Below are 22,344 nucleotides of genomic sequence, written 5' to 3'. Positions count from 1 at the left end.
CACAGTAGTTTTATTAACAGCACTAAGTTTTACTTGTTCACAACACCCTAGGAAAAGATCTTACTAGAACTGAAGAGGAACTTCATAATAAGTTTAAGACAAGAATGATTTGTGGGCTGGGTAGATCTGGGTATAAGGTCAAAGTAGAACTTGGTAAACAACCCAGGTTTTTGGGTTGGGGTGTCCAGTAATCAAAAGTATGATGAGTTGAATGTCAAAAATGATAACTGTTTCATGTATAACTGTTAAATATTTTCATAACCTTCAACTCATTTTGATTATATATATGTACAGACACATACACATAGGCACACACATATGTAAACATAAATACACATGTATACACATTTACTAACAGCACCAGTAATATGTGACCTACCTAAATAGTGGTAATAGTGAACCAACTCTTGATTTTGATAATTAGTGACTAATGAGGTTAATAAAAATTCTTCCTGTTTCTCCTATAGCCTTGGGTATCATGATAACAAAATATCCTAATTCAAGAAGGAAAGTTTTTACTTACAGGATAATTGTACCTATAAATATGAAGGAAATAAGAAAACTAGAAAAGTCACCATTTTCAGCCCTTAATAAAATCATTAATTCAGCAAACATTATGACCCGAACTTGCCGATCATTTAGCACCACTAAGCATGGGGAGGCCTTGCATTATGTGGATGCAAAGAGAAGGAAAAATGGTGAACTTGAACTGAGCAACCCGTTAGAACTAAATGCCAGTTTAAAAAGGCATCAGGGGAACACATTAAATGACACGATGAAGGAAGACATCCAGAAGGTGAGGTTTCCTGCAAGATGACTTACTCAGGTTCTTCAACAAGCCAGAGATCAGGGAGAATAAAATAAACAGGAGGAGGGTCTGCTCTGAAGAGGGGTCTCAGGAGACATAGAACTAGGTGTAACTATGGAATGATTCTTGTTTAACGCAGTGATGATGGTGATGATTTTTATCGCTCCTCTGGAGAAATGAGTATGGAGCGGGCAATACATGATACCAAGAGATTATCATTGCTGTTGTGTGATATCAGCATGTGACGACCTTAAAAATTCTCCATTTTTATTAGAAAATCATGCTGGTGATCTAGTGATCAGATAGCACTGGTGTTGGGATTTCACTCATGAATCTTAGCATCTAAAGGAAAGGCTGTAGGGAAAATAGTTAAAGGATGAAAGCCATTGATGCTATGAATAGATGAGATGAATTATGTTATTTTCTATATTTTTATGTATGATTGCAAATTTTTCTGATAAAAACCAATTTAAAACATAAAGCATTTTAAGAGAAGAGGATGAAAATTAAATTTGATGCTTTTGATTATATGAATTCTATATATGACAAAATGTCCCCCATAGAGACTACCTCAAGCATTGCTCAACTCGTGTACTTACATGTCTCATTCCTGTTTTGTAAAATGGTTTTGGATTTAACTTATTATGACTATAAACTTCACCCATTTTCAGCATACAAATCAGTGATTGTACAGAGTTGTGAGATATATATCTATACACACACACGTATATATATATGTATAGTTCTACAGCCATCAATGTCATCCAATTTTAGAACATTTCCATCACCCAAAGATCAGTGTGACCCATTTGTAGTCAATTCCAATTTCACTCCCAGCTCCAGGCAGCCACTAATCTACTGTATCACTACAGATTTGCATTTTTTGCGTATGTCACATAAATTTAATCATATAATGTATGACATTGTGTCAGGCTTATTTCTAGCATCATCTTCACCCATGCTGTAACACATATTTTTCATTGATGAATAATACTCCATTGTATATAATCCCGTGTGACTTAACACTGTTTCAGCCCACAACAGACTGTATATATGACAGTGACCCTAGAGGCTAGGGGCATAGTAGCCTCTGCCATCCAGACTGTCACACAACAATGAAATTGCCTAAGATGCAATTTTCAGAAAGTTTCCCTGTCATTAAGTGATGTGTGACTCTACACCTGTGGATCATCCACTCCCTAAATGACAGAGTTTGAGAGAGTTTCCATTCGGGGGCTGTTACCTGTAGTCCTGCTAGAAACAGTTGTGTTAAAGGCATTGAGTAAACACAGGTTTTCATTTGTCAAGAGTAGACTCTAGGGGTGGAAATTTGGTGACTTGCGTAAATCAGATGCCACCTTGTCTGTCTTATAATGTCCTTGTGGAGACCAGTGGGGCCCCTCATGTGTGTGACCCACACAAGTTCTGAACAGAAAAGTTAGGAGGGCGAGGGAAGGCCGTGGACTGTTTTTCCAAGTGGGGGGCGATCTCTATTTCCATGTTCTTCATAGCAACCCCGACGTCCTCCCCTGAGCACATCCCTCCCGCCCCGCAAGCTGGGCCTGCGGCCAGCCGTCTCCACCTGGCTTTTGAGAGACCGTTTCCCTTCTCTCACCTGGCTTGGGAATATGGAAGTCGGAAAACAGGCTGATGATACATCACTTGTCGCTTTATAAAAACATATCAAAAATGATCATCTGGACGCTTTTTATTAACTATTTAATTCTTGCTGCATCTCAACAAGCTTCATTCCTTCACTTCACCGAGTTTTATTCCCGGGCCGGGAGGCGGTCCCTGAAGCCCAGCTGGAAAGTCCCTGCCCCTCCCTGCCGACATGCTCACCTTTGCACATTCCACTGTATCCCATTGTCTTTTCTTTAAAATTTTTTTATTTAATTTTTCATTGATTTTTAACTGAGATAATCTGTGGATTCCTTCCTCAGTTCTTACCACCGTAGCAGACCCACCACCACATCCCACCACCGCCATCCACGGTGCATCTTCCCTCTCTGTTCCTTCTCTCCTGCACCCCCGCCCTGCCTTGGCATTTCAGTGCTACAGTCGCTACCAAGGGCTCGTTTTTCAGCTTGTCTTTAACACCCGGTTTATCGACTTTATATTCCACATATGAGTGACACCACCCGGTGTTTCTCTTTCTCCTTCTGACTTACTTCACGAGCATGGTCCCTTCCAGCCCCATGCATGCTGCTGTATAGGGCATGAGTTTATCTGTATGCAGCCATATTCCACGTGTATCTAGACCACATCTCCTCGATCCACGCATCTGTTTGGGGCACTTGGGTTGTTTCCATAATTTAGCTTGAGCAAACAGCGCTGCAATAGACATGGGAGTGCAGTTCCTTTCATTCTCTCCACTGCAGTCACCACAAGCTAAACTATTGTCATGAATTTGTTCACTTACACCCCTGTTCACTGCCCACCCTCACACCCCTGCCTAAGAGGCAGGCTCCACGAGGACTGCGCTCACTCCTGGCTGGTTCACCACCCTCTCTCCGGGTTGGTCCTGGACTTAGGGCTCAAACAAAGTCGTGGAATGAATAAAAGAAAGAACTTTCTAATGTTAGACAACTACTGCGGCTACTGTTGTTCTTTTGAAGGGAAAGGTTGACTTTCTCTGGCTATAAGACAATCCAGCTCTTGGTGGGAGCCGCAGTCTTGTTGAAGCATGCTGGTGCTGGAGTTCTCAGCAATGAGAAACAGATGTTTTTCTGCTTCTGCCTTTTGCAAATCTGAGAAGAAGAAATTGATATCAATAGGGCTTTTTTTCTGTTCATATACAAAACCTTAAAGATCTATATTAATGCCTGGTGTGACTAATTCAAAGAGATACCTGCACTCCTGTGTTCACTGCAGCACTGTTTGCAATAGCTAAGTTATGGAAACAACCTAAATGCCCTTCAACAGATGAGTGAATTAAGAAGACACAGCATATTTACAAACAAGTGAGTACTATTCAGCTGTGAAAAAGGTGAAAGTTTTCTGTTTGCAGCTACATGGATATTATGTTTAGTGAAATAAGCCAGAAGGAGAAAGGCACCATGTGATTTCACTCAAATTATTATATAAAGAAACTAACTAACAGGTGAGCTAAATAAAGCAAAAATAAAGACAGACTACAAAAATGTAGTTAGTACAATAATGCATAGAATGCAGGTTGTACACAAGGCCCTGTGCAATACTGGTTCCTCTTCAGATGGTATAAATCTTTTGCCTTTTACAAGGCGCTGTGATTCAAAATAACCATTTCAATTCAATTCCTCATTCATTATATCTAAGAGTTTTTCTTTCCTCTGCAGACCCAGCGAACTCGGCTCCATCCATCCTGGATGGTTTTGACCATCGCAAAGCCATGGCCGGGCAGCGTGTGGAGCTGCCCTGCAAAGCGCTTGGGCACCCTGAGCCAGATTACCGCTGGCTGAAGGACAACATGCCCCTGGAACTTTCTGGAAGGTTCCAGAAGACTGTGACGGGACTGCTCATTGAGAACACTCGTCCCTCAGATTCAGGCAGCTATGTGTGTGAAGTGTCCAACAGATATGGAACGGCTAAGGTGATAGGCCGCCTGTACGTGAAACGTAAGTTGGACGGTGGCTTGCAGTGGCGATGCCGGCTGCCGCAGATGGAGCTCTGGTCGGACGAGGACCTCTGCTCTCCGTCACCTCCCGCCAGCCCTCACGGCGGTCCTGCCGAGACCCATGGTAGCTAGCCCCACCCTGCGGGTGAGGAAATGCGCACCCAGAGAGTTTGCTGGAGGTCATGCAGCTGGGGAGGGAGCAGCTTAGACTTGAACTCAGGGTTCTCTGCTCCCTGAAGCTCCGAGATCCCACTAGGCTACAGGACGTGATTCCAAGGTGGGATGGCCTACTTGTTGAATTCAGAATGGCCGCCTCTCTGGAACTAAGTGGAGGAAGAGGGGGGCCTCCACATCCTGTAGTGGGCTCACACGCGTGTTCTTGGTCGTGTCCAGAGGCAGTGTCACATCTCTGCATGGGACTAGCACCAGCAGGACAAAGGGCCTCTAAATTATCCACATATTGGACATGAGCTCAGTCTTGCAGATCACTTCTTCCAAGTGTGCCGGACCCCTGTTCTGGTTGGTCTGTGGAGATGGTCTTGAGGAATGTGTTGGAAGGGTGCTGCAGGCAGGCTTGGAGAAGCGGTGCGTGAGTGTGGGAGCACCCTCCAGTCTAGTCAGACAGCCATGGTTTTGCTCATGCAGAAGCCAAGGTGGGCGGCCATGGTAGAGCAAGCTGGAGACGCTGCCTTTGCCGTATCACAAATCCAGACGCTGTTGAAGTGATGCCTGTGTGATGCCTTGTTTTCTTTTTTCCTTTTTCTTACCCAAAACTCCAGAGCCGCTGAAAGCCACCATCAGCCCCAGGAAGGTGAAAAGCAGCGTGGGCAGCCAGGTGTCCTTGTCCTGCAGCGTCGCAGGAAGCGAGGACCAGGAGCTCTCCTGGTACCGCAACGGTGAAGTCCTCAACCCTGGGAAGAATGTGAGGATCACAGGGATCAACCACGAAAACCTTATCATGGATCACATGGTCAAGAGTGATGGCGGCGCCTACCAGTGCTTCGTGCGCAAGGACAAGCTGTCGGCCCAAGACTATGTGCAGGTGACCCTCGAAGGTCAGTGGGCCACCCCAGGGCGCGGGGGAAGAAGAGCCGCGGGCGGAGCAGCGGAGCTCTGGGTTTTCATGTTTCTGGCTGACCTGCTAGTAGCGCTGCCCTAACTTTGCGAGCTAAATCAGACAAATAAATGAGCAAGTGCTGATGAAACGCAAATTATTGGTAGAAGTTCCCAATTATGCTCAGTGAAATAAGCCAGAGGAAAAAGAAAAATATCAGATGGTTTCACTTCTAGCAGGAATATAGGGAAACCCAATAAGACATCAGTGTGAAAAACAATAGCAGTACAAAACACAACAAAGCAAAAACGGACAATTATAAGTCAGAGACATCCTGCAGGGAGGAGGAGGGAGAGGGTCAGAGGGAGGAGAGAGGAGCACAGGGGCCTGAGGTGATGGCACATGGGTGCCCTGGGGAAGGGAATTCTATGGGGACTACACCTGGGGTGGGGGGAAGCAAATATTGTTTAAAAATGAACAATGATATAAAAAATTAAAAATTAAAAAAAGAAGTTCTATCAGCATATAATTTAACATGAAGCTAAGCAGCGTGAATGTACTCATGCGTGTCTTCAAAGTTCCCTGCAAGACAGAGGCCTCAGAGGCCTGAAATACAGTCTTGTTGGCAATGTTTCCCCTCTAGGCCGGGCTCCTCAGGAACGTTTTGTTTGGAGGACCATGTAATGCCGGAGGGAGCTTGGGCAACTTCCCTGTCCTCTGCCACTAGATCTAGTAGCAGCCCCTCCATATTGTGACAGGCAAAAATGTTTCCCCAAACTGTCACATGTTCCCTTCCAGGGTAATATGTCCCCAGGTGAGTACAACTTTAGTGGTAAAATGAAGGATACCATTTCAATATAGGGATTGCTAGAGTTAAGAAAGAAAAGGCATCTTTTCTGGACAGCTATTTCTGGTCAGGCCCAACTATTCCCAGATTCAGGTGAATGGAACTTGTGAGGAATTACCTTGGGGTGATAATAGATTTTCAGTATGTTATATTGTCATAACTGCCCACCAAATACTTATATCTTCAAGTGTGTCAGTGAGTCAGGGAAAGCTGTCAAGGAAGTATTTAAGAGAGACATGTGTTTATCACCAGATACTGGAAGTAGCTTTTATCTGTATATTTGTGTGTCCTGTTAGAAATCAGAACTTTATTTGTCATTTAAAATTCATCTGTTATCATATGATTAAAATAACTATGAGCTATAGCCTAAAGGAAAAAAAATAAAATCCATTTAAATATGGAAATAAGTTTAACTATGTCTTGATGATAAGAGAACGTTTCTGTTATTACTTTTTTAACCTTAACTAATTTTTAAGAAGACGCTTGCTTAGCAATGAGATTCTTATTCTGATTCAAGCATTTCCTGGCAGTGTGTTTTTTAAAGCAGAAATGAAATTAGCCGTAGGCATGGAACTCAGATTAAATGCTCACACTGTGTTCCACATAACAATTAAGCAGAGAAAGTAATCAATCTGTGGAGTACCAGTTTGCTAATGATGATGTGCTGGAGTCCTTATTTTTAGTCACTATTTTTAGATTCTTTGTTGAAAATGGAGAGATTACCTAAGTCTAGTTACCTTGGCAACCATCTTGTGTGACTAAGGAAACCTAAAAGGCATATTGATAATCCATAATGATGGCCAAAGAGTTCAGGTTACCAGAGAGTGACAGCAAGAAAGATTTCAAAGACACTCAGGTCTCCCTGGGAAAATGCTGTCTGCTTTCATCTCCAAAAAAGCCTGTCACTTGAATAAAAAAGGGGGCAGAAGAACATACTGAGCATTCTCATGGATTTATTTGTCGCATGTCAGATTCCATTCAGGACAAGCAGCTTCACTCTATTTTTCCTCTTCTGAGAGATGACAGTGCTAATGTAGCAAAAGGAAGCAGAAACACAATTACAAATACACATCGGGTCTCTGCCTTAAAATGGTGACTAAGATATACCTTCTATTAATCCACTGAAATAGCTATGGATTAACATTAATTGTAATAGCTCACAATACTGTGTACTGACCATTGATCCAATGCCGAATCTGGGAGTATTTCCTATGAGGCCAAATAAATAAATGGAAGTCTGAAGAAACTGGAGTCTAATAATTACAGGTTCAAAATCAAAGAGGAATTATTGGAACATAGAATAAGAAAAAAGAAAAAGAACAGGTGTTGTTTTTGGAAATGATAGACCAGCATGTATCAGATTAACCTACAAGAAGATAAAAATTATGACCTTCAAGAAAAACAAAACTATACACTGATACTGGGAAGATGCCCACAACAAGCAGAAGAATCTGGCCCTTGAAGAAGGGCAAAGGGCTGTGTGATGTCTACGCTGGCACCACTTTTCCCCTGTAGACATTTCCCAGCCCTTGTGGGGTAGCAGGGAAAACTAGAATACCAGGATAAAAGCAGAGAGATGTAGCTTTATGGGACTGAGGTGCAGCAGGACAAGGGCTGGGCTATCAAATCACCTGCATGTTGAGGGAGGTGAGGGCAAATTCCAGGAAGGAAGAAATAACAATGGAGAGTCCAAAAATCTGAAAATAAACTTCCTTGAAATACTTGGTTGACATTTGAATTGCAAAAATATGAAAGGGATCCAAGTATCGATACAAATATATGGACATAAAATAAAAATAAAAAAACAGGATATTATAACCAGGTATCAAAGACAAAGAAGGCAATAGAAGCAGAGCTTGAGAGGACGCTGGTGTTGGAATGAGCAAACAAGGACTTTAATACATGTTCAATAACTTAAAGGAAAATATGGATATAATGAAAGAAAATATGGGAAAGACCAGCAAATAAAAATGAAAATATAAACTAATTGGTATGAAAAATTTCACTTTATCAGCTTAATGGGATGTTGGCAAAGGAAGAAAAAAATGATCCAAATGAATTTGAAGATAGATTTTAGTAAATTACTCAATTCAAAGTCCAGAGAGGAAGAAGACCACAAAGAATATGACCAGACCCTCAGTGTCACGTGGGGCTATTATCAGATGTTCAGATGCACAAATAGAGGCTCAGAAAAGTAGCAGAGAATGAGGAAGGGCAGATATTTGAAGTAACAATGGACTTTATCTCCCAAATTAAGTATAAAGTATTTATAGATCCAAGAAACTCAGCAGACCACAAGAAAAATAAATTTCTTAAAATGTTGAAAAGTATAAAAAGAAAACCTAGACTGTCAACCTAGACCCCTATATCTAGAAAAAAATTATTAAAAATAAGGCAAAATACATTCTCAATTAAAAAAAAAAGATGAAAAAATGAGATGCCACATCTATACATTAAGAAATGGTAAATGGGCCACCCTGCACCCGGTGGTGCAGGGTGAAGTCTCAGCACTATCAAGCTCTCTGTAGCCACTGCAGCACAAGTTCGATTCCCCTCCAGGGAGGTGATCCATATGGCACAGCAGACCTCTCCAGTCTCCTCACTGCTCCCCTCAGCAGTGTATTTCAGTGCTGAAGTACAGTGCTGAAATAGCAGAATAGTGACTGTTCTGCTCCCCACTCTGTCTCTAGTGAGTCTGAGAGACAGACCTCCTGTACCTCTGGCCTGCACCCCAGCTCTTGTATGCATAAATAAATAAATCTTTAAAAAAAAATAAGAAATGGTAAATGAGTAAAGGAAATCACCTAAAGTTGAAAACTGAGATCTCTAGGAAGAAAAAGCATGAGATATAACAAATATACCAGTATACATTTAGCAAGAGTGTATTTTTTCATTTAATATATTTAAATAACAATCGATGAAGTACAAATTAAAACACTATATTATAGAGTTTATGACAGAAATAACACAAAGGACAAAATGTGAATTGTTATTTAAAATTATTTGTTGCAAGGTACGTAATTCTCATGAAGTCCTACAACTTAGTCTTTGAGAGATGAGATTAAAATTATATATGCACACATGTATATATGCATATTAATGTTAATTGCATGGGTATTATAGACACTATGTATTTATATGTCTTAGATGAAGTTCCTCTCATAAATGTAAGATGAGCATAGCGTTAAAGAGCAAACTTATCTATGCATATTTAAGTCATTATTAATGGAAATCAGAAAAAGGCAACTGATGACCTCAGTATATCCAGAGAAAAATCACATGAAAATATTTAGCATTCATTCATAACAAGCATTTTTCATTAAAATAGGACTACAGAGGACATCCTTGGCCTGATAAAAGCAGCTATAAATAATTTGTAGCTAAATAGTTCGACACTAAATGTTTTTCATTTAAGGTTGGGATCAGCCCAAAATGTCCACATGCACTTTTCTAGTCAGCATTGAGAAGAGGTTCTAGAGAGACACGGATAGGAGATACAATGCATACAGTTTGGAAGCTGAAAATTTCAGCACTTTTAACCATAGGCCTTGTAGCTTACATAGAAAATCTAAGTTGATTTAAAAAAATCTATAAATAATTATTTTTTTAATACATTTTATTTTTATATTCCCCATACAATTGCAACCCCCTTATTTTGACCCCAACCCCTCCCCTCCCCGCCCTCCACCCCCATAGAGTGTCTCTGGTTCATAGTTTTTTGTTGATTTTGATTTTCACTTTCTTATAGTTATTCATTTTCCTGGTCCCTTATTTAAGTTTTCTAGATTCCTGCTATGAGTGAGACCATCCGGTATTTTTCTTTTTCTTTCTGGCTTATTTCGCTGAGCATGATCCCTTCCAGCGCCATCCACGTTGCTGCAAGTTGCATGTGTTTATCTTTTTTGAATGCTGAGTAATATTCCATGGTGTATATGTACCCCATCTTCTTGATCTATAAACAATTCTTAGATACATAAGTTGTGGAAATTCATAGACCACAAACACAATATATAGGCTGCAATGTTATTTCTATACAGTAGGAACAAACAATTGGAAAATAATTTTCAAATGTCCATTTATATCAGCATAAAACAAGATATTTAGGAAATATTTAACAACAGATGTGAACAGTGGCAATTTACAAAACCATACAATACAACTAATGAAAAACTGAGATGACTTAGAGAGGTGTGCCAGAGTTAAGGACTGGAACACTAAATATTCTTAAGCTAATAATTCTTTCTAAAGTGATCATTGTAATCTCAATCAAAATCCCAACAACCTTTGTAAGTTGGTTTTAAAATTTGTATGGAAAAATGAAGTCCTATGGTGTAAGTTGATTTTATAAATATGTGTGTCAAAGTGAAGAACTGAGAATAAATAAGATAGCCTTGAAAAAAATAAAAATGAAAAAAGAGGACTCAAACTACTGGGTTTGAAGACACAGAAAACTACATTTAATAAGGTAGATATATTGCTCATCAGAATATAACAAATGACCCAGAAATATATCAATGTTTATATAGAATGAATTGATTTTCAAAAGAATATACAATGTTCAGTAGGTAAAGCTGTATTGATGAGCTTTAATGACAAGCTGTGTTGAACAACAATATAAATGTTCAACAAATACATGGCAGGTAATGAGTACCAATTCCAACCTCACACCTTACATTTTGCACAACAGTATTTTTATAAATTACATATCAGTGTCTAAAATAAAAGCTCATTGCTCTAAAAGGAAACTAAAGAATTCTTCACAATTTTGAGGTAGAAAAATTTTTCTTAGGACGAGGAAAGCACTGAATCTCAAAATGAAGAGTAACTACAACTGGGAGAAAGCATTTTACATACAACACACATTTATATATGCTATGTACTGTACACATAGGTGAGAAATGTTATATGTAATGTAAATATCATTATTTGACAGACATTTGTGCAAGAATAATTGTACTGATGTGTATGTGTGTGGACAGATATATTACATACATATATTCAGTATATATAAAAAAGTACAAATCAGTAACAAAGACTAGTAGTCTAATAAACTGGACAAAAGATTTGAGCAGACACCTCACAAAAGGAGATCTACAAATGGCCAGTCAGCCCATGCAAACAACCTCACTTCCATCGTGTTTCTATCCCAAATGCACAACCTACATCTAGTTATGAGGAAATATCAGACAGTTTGATAATTCACAGTAATTCTTCAAAAATGTCAAAGTCAGGAAACACCAAAGAGACTGAAGATTGTTCCAGATTAAAGAAGTTTGCAGAGACCTGATGACAAGTGCAATGTGCTGATTGAACAGGAAACAACAGCTCCCTGGGGATTGCTGGTAACAGGTGGGATTTCAGTGTGGACCAGGCATTAGGTGTTCTAGAGCTACAGATCCTCACTTTGCTAGCTGCACCGCCTCTGTGACACACTACATGTGTGCCTGAGAGTTCACACACCATCATTTCATGGATTTGAAACTCAAGATGAAGCAAAACTAATACAGGACGGTGAACATCAGGACAGCGTGGCTGGAGTGGGTGGGCTTGGTTGAAAGGAGCTGTAGGAAGGTTGTGGGGTGATGGGAGAGTTTTATATCTTAGTTGTGGTGGCTGCGTAAGTGTAGATTTGTAGCTCAACACATTCTGTCTGTGCACTTGAGAACGGTGTATTTCAGTGTATGGAAACACAAAAAGGATAGCTACAAACAACTTTCTTAAACAGATTTAAAAAAAAAAAAAAGTTGAGCTTTCAGTGCTTCAAGTAAAAACCAGTGCAAAGAAATGTATGGCTAACCACATGCGAAAAAGAAAAAAGCAGCACACTGAACTGTAAGGTCAAATACCTCAGCATTCCCGAGTGTCGGCAGCCGGCTGTGTGCAGTGAACGGCACATACGGATGATCTCTGGCTTCTCTGTAAATGAAATGCAGAGCGTGCCAGAAGCTGTCTCGGTTCCCTGATGGCAGAGGCCTGGGTTCTTCACTGTAATATGACGGAGGACTCTGCTTCATCTTTGATGGAGAAAAGATGTTTGTCATCCAGGGACGCTGAAATGAGTTCCTCATGGACGTTTCTGGAAAAAACATATATTCAGGCTTTCTCCAGTTGCCCAAACCTGAGCAGCAAAGAAGCTATGACTCAGGCATTTGGACCCAAACTCTGGCTGAGGACTGTTGAGAGGCACCCCAGCACCGCCCCCCAACCTGAGACCCTCACACAGCTGGCCGCAGAAACAGGTTTTAAGGTTTTGGGGCAAGGAGTGACTCCTTTGTGTGGCATCTTTTTGCTGGAATCCCAGCCATCTTCCATTTTGTTTCCCCCATTTCTTTTGATTATTTATACTTTCCAGTTTTCAACAGTGAATACAAGCATGTATGTGTGTGTGTATTCTAGAACACCTAGAATAAAGATGAGAAACTTAAAAAAAGAATTTGTTCATCATCATCTCTCACAGGATTAAGCCCTAAAATCAACACAAAAAGTATTTTTACAAACTGCTTTGAAGGTGGGGAAACTGTGGGTGACCACACACCTGTAGGGAGAAGCCTATATTGTAAAAAAAAAAAAAAATAAGCAAGAATGATTAAAACGTAAATTAAAAGTCTCTCCTCCAGTCAGGTTTATAGCCAAGCTCAGACATCCTGTTGCACGGGGCCGCCATCTTGTCAGAACAACCCACTTCCGCCTCGGGGAAAACAACCCACCGCCATTTTGACTTACATGCTCGAGACTAGTAGGCGAGAGCTCACTTCTTCTTTTGGTTTTCATTTACATATATCGCTCTCTGGTTTTTTAATGGAGAGACACATAAAAGCAAGCACTTAACATGGCAACGATACCCCTGTTGTCCCTGCGTCCACATCACCCCCCCTCGTACTCAGCCCCATTCAATGTGAGGGAAATAGTCCACAGACGTGATAGAAAAATAATGAAGATGGAAATTTGATCTTTGCTGAAACTATTCCTGCAAATTTGTTGCAGATTTCCCTGAGACTAAACCCCTACTTTGCCTGGGAGTGTCTTGGGTCGTGTCTGTTCTCCTGGCATCATTATTTGAAATACAGGTTTAATTCTCAAGTGTCCCAGTGTGGAAGATAAATGATCGGCAGTCCTATTTAAAAAGACACTGAGAGAGATGTTTAGTACACTGGAAGGGTCAAACTGTATTTAGCTTCTGCTCAGAAGCTATTCTTACGGGTTTCATGGAAATCTATATGCATTTACCATTTGCCTTTCAAATTATACAATATTATTTCTTGAGAGAAAATGATAAAGATGAGACAGTCAGGCTCAGTTCGGTTCTTTATTCCTTTAAGCAATTCCCTGGTGAGCGATCCCTAATTAACTTGAGAGATATAGAAAGCTGAGGTACAGCTTGTAACTTGGGGGTGGGGGGTGGGGGGTCCACGGGTCTGAATTACAGGCTTTGTTTGACTGAGCACCTGGTTGCACTTTGGTTCTTACAGGGCCATTCAGGAGATCTAAGACTCTGGTCAGGTTTATCAATGCTGCATTTATCTGTATAGAAATTGAATTTTTTTTTAAGATTGATTTATTATGCTTACAAGAACTGGGGTACAGGCCAGAGGTGTAGGGGGGGGTGAGAGGATTCACCAGAGACAGAGTGGGGAGTAGAACAGGCAGATCCACTGAAATCCACTGCTGAGGGGCCAGGGGGGGAGATAGGAGAGGTCTGCTGTGCCGTGTGGGTAGCTCCCTGGCCAGGGATGGAACTCAAAATCTTTGTTCTGTCTGAAATTCAGTGTTATCAATAAAACCAGATGTTTGGGGTAGCATTTACTAACCACGCCTCTACCTCCAAGTCCTGAAATAGTCCGACTTGGAGGTCATTTGATTATCTGCATGTGCCACTTCCTTCCATAACTCTCTTCCTGCAGATGGAACTCCCAAGATCATCTCTGCCTTTAGTGAAAAAGTGGTGAGTCCGGCAGAACCCGTGTCCCTCATGTGCAACGTGAAGGGAACGCCCTTACCCACCATCACGTGGACCCTGGACGACGACCCCATCCTCAAGGGCGGCGGCCACCGCATCAGCCAGATGATCACGTCGGAGGGCAACGTGGTCAGCTACCTGAACATCTCCAGCGCCCAGGTCCGCGACGGGGGCGTCTACCGCTGCACGGCCAACAACTCGGCGGGAGTCGTCCTGTACCAGGCTCGAATAAACGTAAGAGGTGCTTGTCAAATCAGCTCCTCGAAAAAACACACATGCCTCATTGTAGTGGAGAAGGTTTCTGCATGCCCCAGGCGAGCCTCGGACGCCCCGACAGACGAGCGTGGCTGCCCCTTCCCTGCTCTTCCCTCCCTACTGGGGTGGCTCTGACCGGGTGACCTTGGAAATGGTGTTTCGGTCTTAGTCAGCGTGCCCTCTGGTTTGACCCTTAGATTGGTCCCCTTGATCTTTCCTCTCCCAGTTTATGCTCCGCATGCTCCCTTCCTCTGCCGTCCCACCCCACCCCTGGGTGACCCTCTATGTCCATGGTCTTTAACTTACATCCATAGTGCTACGCGCATAACCTCCATCTTCACAACCTGTTCAGAGGGAGACTTCAACCATTGAATTGCTCTCAGTGTTTCCACAGGAAGAGCGTGATTATTCAGTGCAGACAAGCTGCTTTCGATTGGTTAAATTGTCTTTTATCTTGTCAGTTTAAATGTTTTTGATAGAAGTGGGTAAAGCATTTAACATTAATTCAGTTCACTGGAAAGTAAAAGAAAGAAAAACATCTTTTTTTAGGAGAAAGTACCAAATGCAGACAGTTCTGTTTACCTGAAAAAAATCTGTTTACCTGAAAAAAATGTGCTTACCTGAAAATAATCTGCATTTTGAACTCAAGGAAAAGTGTACCCATTTCCACACATGTGATGTTCCCTTAAATTATTTTCAAGAGTTTCTTTGTGTCTCTCCAGGGCCTGCAAGCATTCGACCCATGAAAAATATCACAGCAATAGCAGGACGGGACACGTACATCCACTGTCGTGTGATTGGCTATCCTTACTACTCCATCAAATGGTACAAGAACTCTAACCTGCTTCCCTTTAACCACCGCCAAGTGGCATTTGAGAACAATGGGACCCTGAAACTCTCAGATGTGCAGAAGGAAGTTGATGAGGGAGAGTACACGTGCAATGTGCTGGTTCAGCCTCAACTCTCCACCAGCCAGAGTGTCCATGTGACCGTCAAAGGTAAGGCCGCTCCCTGTCCCCGTTGGTCACCATTACTTAGCTCTGCTGGCTCACCAGACCCGTGCTTTGGAGTGGGATGATCTAAGAATCAGCATACTTAGAGGAGTAGGGCGGTTATAGAGACTGAAAAGTGATAGGATGGTTGGGATGGCCTGCCCTCATAACCTGCCTTTCCTAAAACCAGTAGTCGATATAACTCTTCTTATATGAATTCTTGGTTTGGTTTTCTAGAGGATGTGTGTTGGGAAATAGAAACACGTACCATGGGAAATAGAAATACATCATTGATTCAGTCATCTAGTTGTCTGACAGGTAATGTAAAAAACACATCCCTTTTCCTACAAATCTTAGAGGGAGTTCTTTCACATTGCAGCTGGAATAAGACATTCAAACACACCTCTCATCTTGAGTAAATGAGTAAGTCAAAGTAGCAACGTAGGTATCAAGGGACTAAAGGACCCCACAGAAAATTTTCCTGGCTATAAAATTATTTTTTACATCATGCAATAAACTGTCATGGACTAACCATCAGGAAGAACTTTGGAGACCAGGCATCTTAACTCCAATATCCTTATCAGTGATGACGGCAAAGTGACAGGGTCCACTGCAGGTCCGTAGATTCGTGATGGCAAAACTTTAGGGGAACCATGTCTTCCATTTCCCAAGTCAGTTTCCTCAGCTGAACAAAAATTAAAGTTTCCAGATATGTAAGCAATCAACATAAAGTAGGTCATGAAAATTACTCATATTTTATGAAACAATTTCAGAAATCCATGAAAGTGGTCTCTTTCCATGCCACGCCGCCTATTTGAGCTGTCCAAATTAATTTCCTGGGTACCAATTACTGTCTTTTAGTGTCCTGGCTGCAAAGTTGCATAGGTTTTCCATGATTTTCTCCAGTCTTCTTTACCCACAAATTCACTTAGTTTATATTTTTAGAAACACCTGAAGACACATACACACAATATATAGTTATGTATAGTAGTATATGCTGTATAATAGGTATTAAATATTAGATGCAACTGTGCATAATTTTTTATAGCAACATCTTAAAAAATTTCTCAAATTATCAGAAATTTCTGGTAAGCCAGACTGGTCCTAACTGCACAAAATTTTATTTGTAGTTGTCCTTGTCTCTTCAGCCATGCTTCATGGACCATCTGGTATATGCTAGCAATTCCTTGAGGCATTAAGGCAGACAACAGTGAAGCAGGTAGACATGGTCCTTTCCTTTATGGAACTCTCCTTCCTATCAAAGAGATAAACAATAAACAAAAATAATACAAGTGAATACACCAGAAAATATTTTATAGTTTACAATACTATGCAGAGAATTAAAACATTGCAGTATCTTAAAGGGTAGCTAGCTGCAGTGGAGAATTACACGCCAGATCAATAAAATTTTTGTGCACTGCTCTCTGCTCTCTTAAAAGTCATTGTTGTGTCATCCCCTGGAGTGTGGTTTTGTAACATCAGAAGTGGATCATTTGGAAGTTATTGGTCCACTGAGTTATGTAGATCTTCCAAATGTTGACCCAGTTCTTCATACAGTATCAGAACATTACCGTTATTGCACCAGAAGAGTCTCTGAGAAGCTGTCAAGCTCATGGTGACAGATACAAGTTTTCCAAAATTCTGCTTTCTTGCTTGAAAGTTTAAGTTTTTTTATTTGCAATGAACAGTCAGTCATGACTGTAGGAGTATCAGGCCCATTTCTTTCTTTCCAAGGAAAATGTCTTCCAAATACATAGGTCTGATAACTGTGGCTTTTAGGTAGCCATTCTTTGAAAAACATGGAATTCCGTGGCCAAGGTGGCTAGTTGAGACTGCAGCGTACAAACTCACCTATGTAAGTTTGCGTCCAGATAGCCAAACTGCTCAGTTGGCTACAGATGTGCCGGGACGGTCTTCCCAGCTGGTTATGCAGACAAGACCCTAGGAAGGACATGAAGTCAGGAGCCAAGATCCATTAAAGTGACCATTTCTATTGATTCATCAAATTTCCTTAGGTGAAACTAGGCTTTAAAAAAATACAACTAAGCCGAGCACTTACTGGGACTGGGCTTACCCCAAGGTCCCGGCAGGCTTACTCACCAGTGCTTGTGTCCATCTATGTAAATGTCAACACGGTGGAAAAAGGAAAATAGCATCTTAATATTGTAATGAAAATGGTCACCTTCTAGAACCTCCTAAAATGATCTCAGGGATCCGCAGGCTCTACAAACTACATTTTGAAAATATCTATTCGGGCACTAAATGTTCGGTTTGTTGCTAATGTTTAATCATTATGAATGATGCATCAAATAAATTTCTTTATGCACTGGCCTTTGTCTGCTTTTAAGATGATTTATTTAAGGAAAAGTTTTGAGAAATATGACCATCCATAAAAATGGATATAAATATTTTATTGCCAATTTCTTAGGAGACCCAAGTTCAAACAAAGGCCATTTGAATCATTAACTTCTATTCTTAAGATGCTCCAGACCACCATAATTCAGTGTATTAATCCTGACCCTTTTGATTTTAAAATGACAGAAATCAACTTAAATTAGCTTATCCCCAAAAGGAGAATATATTAACTTGGGAAGTGATAGAGCTATAATTTTAGGAAGCAGTTTAATCAAATAGTTTTACTTTCAGGAGTTTCTTTTAAGTAGATGTTATGTAACATAAGCATTTTTCAGCTCCTTTGCAAGGACTGCCCCAATCAGAAGGCAAATATATGGCTGTGAGTGTTGCATAATGGTTGCGTGGTGAGCAGTGGCCGGAGGGGAGGGTTGCAGCTGTTGGGATTTAGAATTTGAGGTATTTAAGAGGGTGGCCAGGGAAGGGTCTGTGAGAAGGTGGAATTTCCATAGACACAGTGGAAGAAAGGTAGCTGAGCAGATGTCCTAGGGAGCAAGTTCTGGGCACGGGGAACAGTGGGGCGAGTGTCTGGCCAGCTTGAGGGCAGCAGAGGGGCTAGCGTGGCCAGAGCCGGGTGAACAGGGGACACCGCTCGGATCTGAGGTCAGAACCCGCAAGGCCACCCCCTGTAGGGACTGCCTCTCCCGGGCGCGGCGTCTGAGGGCTTGAGTTCTTCCTTTGAGTGAGGTGGGCTTGAGCAGGTGATTCTCCACAGAGGAGTCACATGGCCTGGCTTAGATTTTACAAACCCACTTCTGAGTCCTGTGCTAATAGGCTAACGGGAAGAGGGGCAAACTCTCAGAAAGTAATCCAGGTGTGTGGAGGGGTGAGCTGTGAGAAGGTAATCCAGGTGGGGGAGGCGGGCTGACTGGACCAGAGAGAGCGGTGGAGGTGGGGAGTGGAAGACAGATTCTGGGTATGAATTTTCAGGCCAGTTAATAGACCACCCCAGTAGATTGGATGTGGGGGTGAAAATACAGAGACAGAAGGTTAAGTCCTAAATTTTGCACTGAGCAGTGGAAAGCAAAACCCTGACGTCACCTGCGCGGACGAAAGGCGCAGTGAGGCCGCTGAAGGGAAGAAATTCGGAGTGTGATGTTTCTCTGTTGAGGGTGAGCTATACATTGGACAAACCATTAAGGGGACGACGGACGTGGGAGCGTGGAGGTCAGGAATCGGGCTTTAGCTGGTCAGCCGTGGACCGTGTGTAACGCCGCAGCCGGGGTGTGTGACGATCGAGGGACTTGTGTGCGGCACTGCAGATTTCAACTTTGTGCAAACCCTCCCTCAGCCTCGTGTGCATGCTCAGTCATCAAATAGCTAAAGATAAAGTCTGGGACACCGGGAAGGGGTGGGAGGAGCTAAGGATTGCAGTGAATTAGAGGAGAAGGTGTAGGCGCGTGTATGTGAATGTAGATGACATTTGGAAAAACACTATTTTCAGTCTTGTCTTTTTGGGTAGGAGTCATGTCCTTCACTTTTTTTTTCGGTGCGGTGCCGTTGAGTCACAATGCTGTGTCTGATTCACACCCACTTAGACGTATGGCCTGTGACTTAGGAGCTTTGAAAAAAAAAACCTCAAAAGATTGATAGGAATAACATGTTCATATTGATAGTGTCTGAAGCTGCAGGAGCTGTAAAATACACTTACCCAACCCGAAACACAATGTTGCTGCCTCCAACGTGTAGGGAGAAATGAAAGTCAAAATTTCTTCTTTCACTTCATTTCAATTTCACAAGCAGTGTTCTGGTTCACACATTTCAAGCCTTTTCTTTCTCATCTCGGGCGCCACGTTGAACTTGAGCAGCGCCTAATTGAGTGTTCTAATTGCTGGGGATCAGCACTGCCAGGAGAGTTAATTGGCTGCTAGACTCAGATGTCACCTTCCATTTATATTTATATAAAACTTTATAGTTTACAAAACACTTTCATATGTGTAACCTTAATTAATACCCACACTGTCTCCGTAATGGAGATAAAGCACAATCAAGGGAACAGAACACCGGAGCCAGAGGCTTGCCCAGGGAGGGGGGGTGATGCATCCGCAACACACAGTATTGGACACAGCTCCACCACCCCCTTGGCGTGTTCTAGAAAAGCATCATATTGCAGTGGGCAGCTAGAATGAGCAGAAATTATAGCAAAGCACCCAGCAAGGAAGAGATATACAAAGTCTAGAAAGGAGATCATTGAAGGTATAAGGAAATATTCAGGCGAACTGCCGCAGGCTGGGTTCTCCTGGAAGAAGTCTGCAGAAGAGATGGAACTTTGCATGCAGGAGGTTTATCAGGGGTTTCCTAACCAGGCACTTGGCACAAGGGGTACGGGCTAGGATGCGTGTGCGTAGCGGTTCTATCCAGCCCCACAGGAGTGCTGCAGAGAGCTGCCTTCACGCCATCTGTCCAGAGTTGGCCAGAATTGCTCCTTCAGTCAGTCATCGGATATAACCCCCCAGAGGGGTGCCACCTAACATCAGTCCCAGAATTGGGGGTACACTTCCTTTCTTGAATGGATTCTGGACCACGTGTCTCCATACATGCCAACTCCTCCCACCCACAGAGATGTCAGGCAGCGATGTGCGTCCTAAACACGTCTTCCTGGAACATTTTCTCATTAAATCGCTCCCTCTTTCTCTAATGACATTAGTCTAATAGTTCAAGTAATAAGAACTATCACAGTGGATGACAGTAGTATAATTGGACTAGACCTTTGTCATCAAAGCAATTTTTAACTCAAAGAATTCCTTTAGATCTTTGATTCCTATGATTTATTCAATTTATTCAGCTAATATCTGTGCATCTGCTGTTAATGAGATCAAGTAATAATAGGATGGTCACTGCTGACAAGAGGTTGGGGTCAGTGGGAGGAACTGCAGACAAACGCTGCAGTGCACGGCAGGAAGTAGCAAATGCCTAGAAACAGCACAGGGTGAGAAATAGAAAACACTAGATGAGCTGCAGGAGTACAGTGGGGAGACAAAGAAGAAAACACATCATTGAAATGATTTCAACATATCATTGAAAAATGAGGCGCAAGGTGTTTAAGAAGCAGAGGTAGCATCTGGCCAATTCAGGGGCCAGGTGGAAGAGGACGTGTGAGTCCCAGAAGGGCTTCGGGAGAACCTGAGTTGAGTCTTAAGGGGATCAGGGCCCTAAAAAGAGTTTTCACACTTTCAGATGATAGGGATGATAGTAGGGCCAGATTCAGGTGTGGGGACAGAAAAAGGGGGAGGCCGCAGTCCCTCTGTTCAAGAGTCAGTATGACCAGATCGAAGGATCTAAGTGGAGTCATCTAGTCAGCCTTCTGACTGGCTCTGTCTGCAGTCCTGGCTCCCTGCTGCACACAGTGATAATAATATTAAATAACAGAATAGTCACTGCCGTGCCTGTGATGCGTGGTGCTTCCTGGGCAGCGATGGGGCCCTGTGTGCGTGACCATCTCCCCGCTACTGCCATCACCTGCCAGGTGCTGGGCGAGCATTTCTTGGTTGAGTGAGCGAGTGAGCATCAAGTGAGCGAGTGAGCGAGCAAGGGAGTGGTTTCCATTCAGACATTCTCGGCTGGATCGCCTACGGCAAAATTACAATTGTTACTTCTCTTGCAGCATCATCTGTTGCCTTGGTGCAGGAAACACATACTGCTCATTTTGTAAATGATCTTACACAAAATGTGACTTTGGCACTTGCTTTACAACATTCCATAGATAGAAAAATGTAACAAAAACTTAATGCTCTTTAAAAAACTGTATTGGCACTGGGAGAGGAAGTACAGCAAATCAAAAAACTTCTCTCCACTCGTTGTCATGCACAATTTAAATTTATTTGTGTTACACCTAAACCTTATAATGCTTCTTTTGATTGGAATTTTGTTAAAAATCATTTGCTTGGTGTTTGGCGTGAAAGTGACTCTAGTCATGATATGTCATCGCTTCAGGCAGAAATTTCTGCAATGAGTCAAGCACATTTGTCTAAACCAGCATTGTCAAATTTTGCTTCTACATTTTCTGATTCCTTGCGTTCTTTGGCTCCCTCAAATTGTCTACATTTTTTAATTTCATTTGGAGTGATTACACTCATTGTTTTGGTTGGTTGCCTTTTAATGCCTGTATTCTTGAAGCTACTTAGCAAAAATCTGAAGATTCTTCGTCGTGATATGCATTTTATGCAGCTTCAATTTAAAAAGAAAGGGGGAACTGTGGCGGCTCCTGAGAGCAATGTGACAATTGCCACAATTTCACATTAATTGGGTGGCTGTGCTAGTTTGGCATAATAAGCCCCCTGCCCCTGTGCGCTGGACTGGACAGTCAATGACGGGTAAGATCAGGAAGTGAATTCTGACAACCTAAGACAGACGCAGTCCCCGAGGGGAATTTGGTTCCCACCTTTGCAGCCATGACGAATAATTGGAACAATTAGGCCTGGGCG

General features: G+C 42.1%; 1 protein-coding gene across 1 annotated transcript in view; it reads left to right on the top strand.

Moving 5' to 3' along the window:
* DSCAM (DS cell adhesion molecule) overlaps positions 1-22,344 on the top strand; it is a gene marked incomplete at its 5' end in the record, with an annotated part of 429,780 nt that overhangs the window by 252,846 nt on the left and 154,590 nt on the right. Inside the window, 4 exons of the mRNA XM_084231592.1 lie at positions 4,126-4,404; positions 5,183-5,458; positions 14,206-14,502; positions 15,239-15,514. Of these exons, the coding sequence (XP_084087718.1) occupies positions 4,126-4,404; positions 5,183-5,458; positions 14,206-14,502; positions 15,239-15,514 (1,128 nt within the window). The remainder of the gene's footprint in view (positions 1-4,125; positions 4,405-5,182; positions 5,459-14,205; positions 14,503-15,238; positions 15,515-22,344) is intronic.

Source organism: Talpa europaea (assembly GCF_964194135.1).
Source record: "Talpa europaea genome assembly, chromosome: 4".
NCBI lineage: Eukaryota > Metazoa > Chordata > Mammalia > Eulipotyphla > Talpidae > Talpa > Talpa europaea.
Note: the sequence above shows the minus strand (reverse complement) of the source record. Positions and strands in the feature narration are given on the sequence as shown.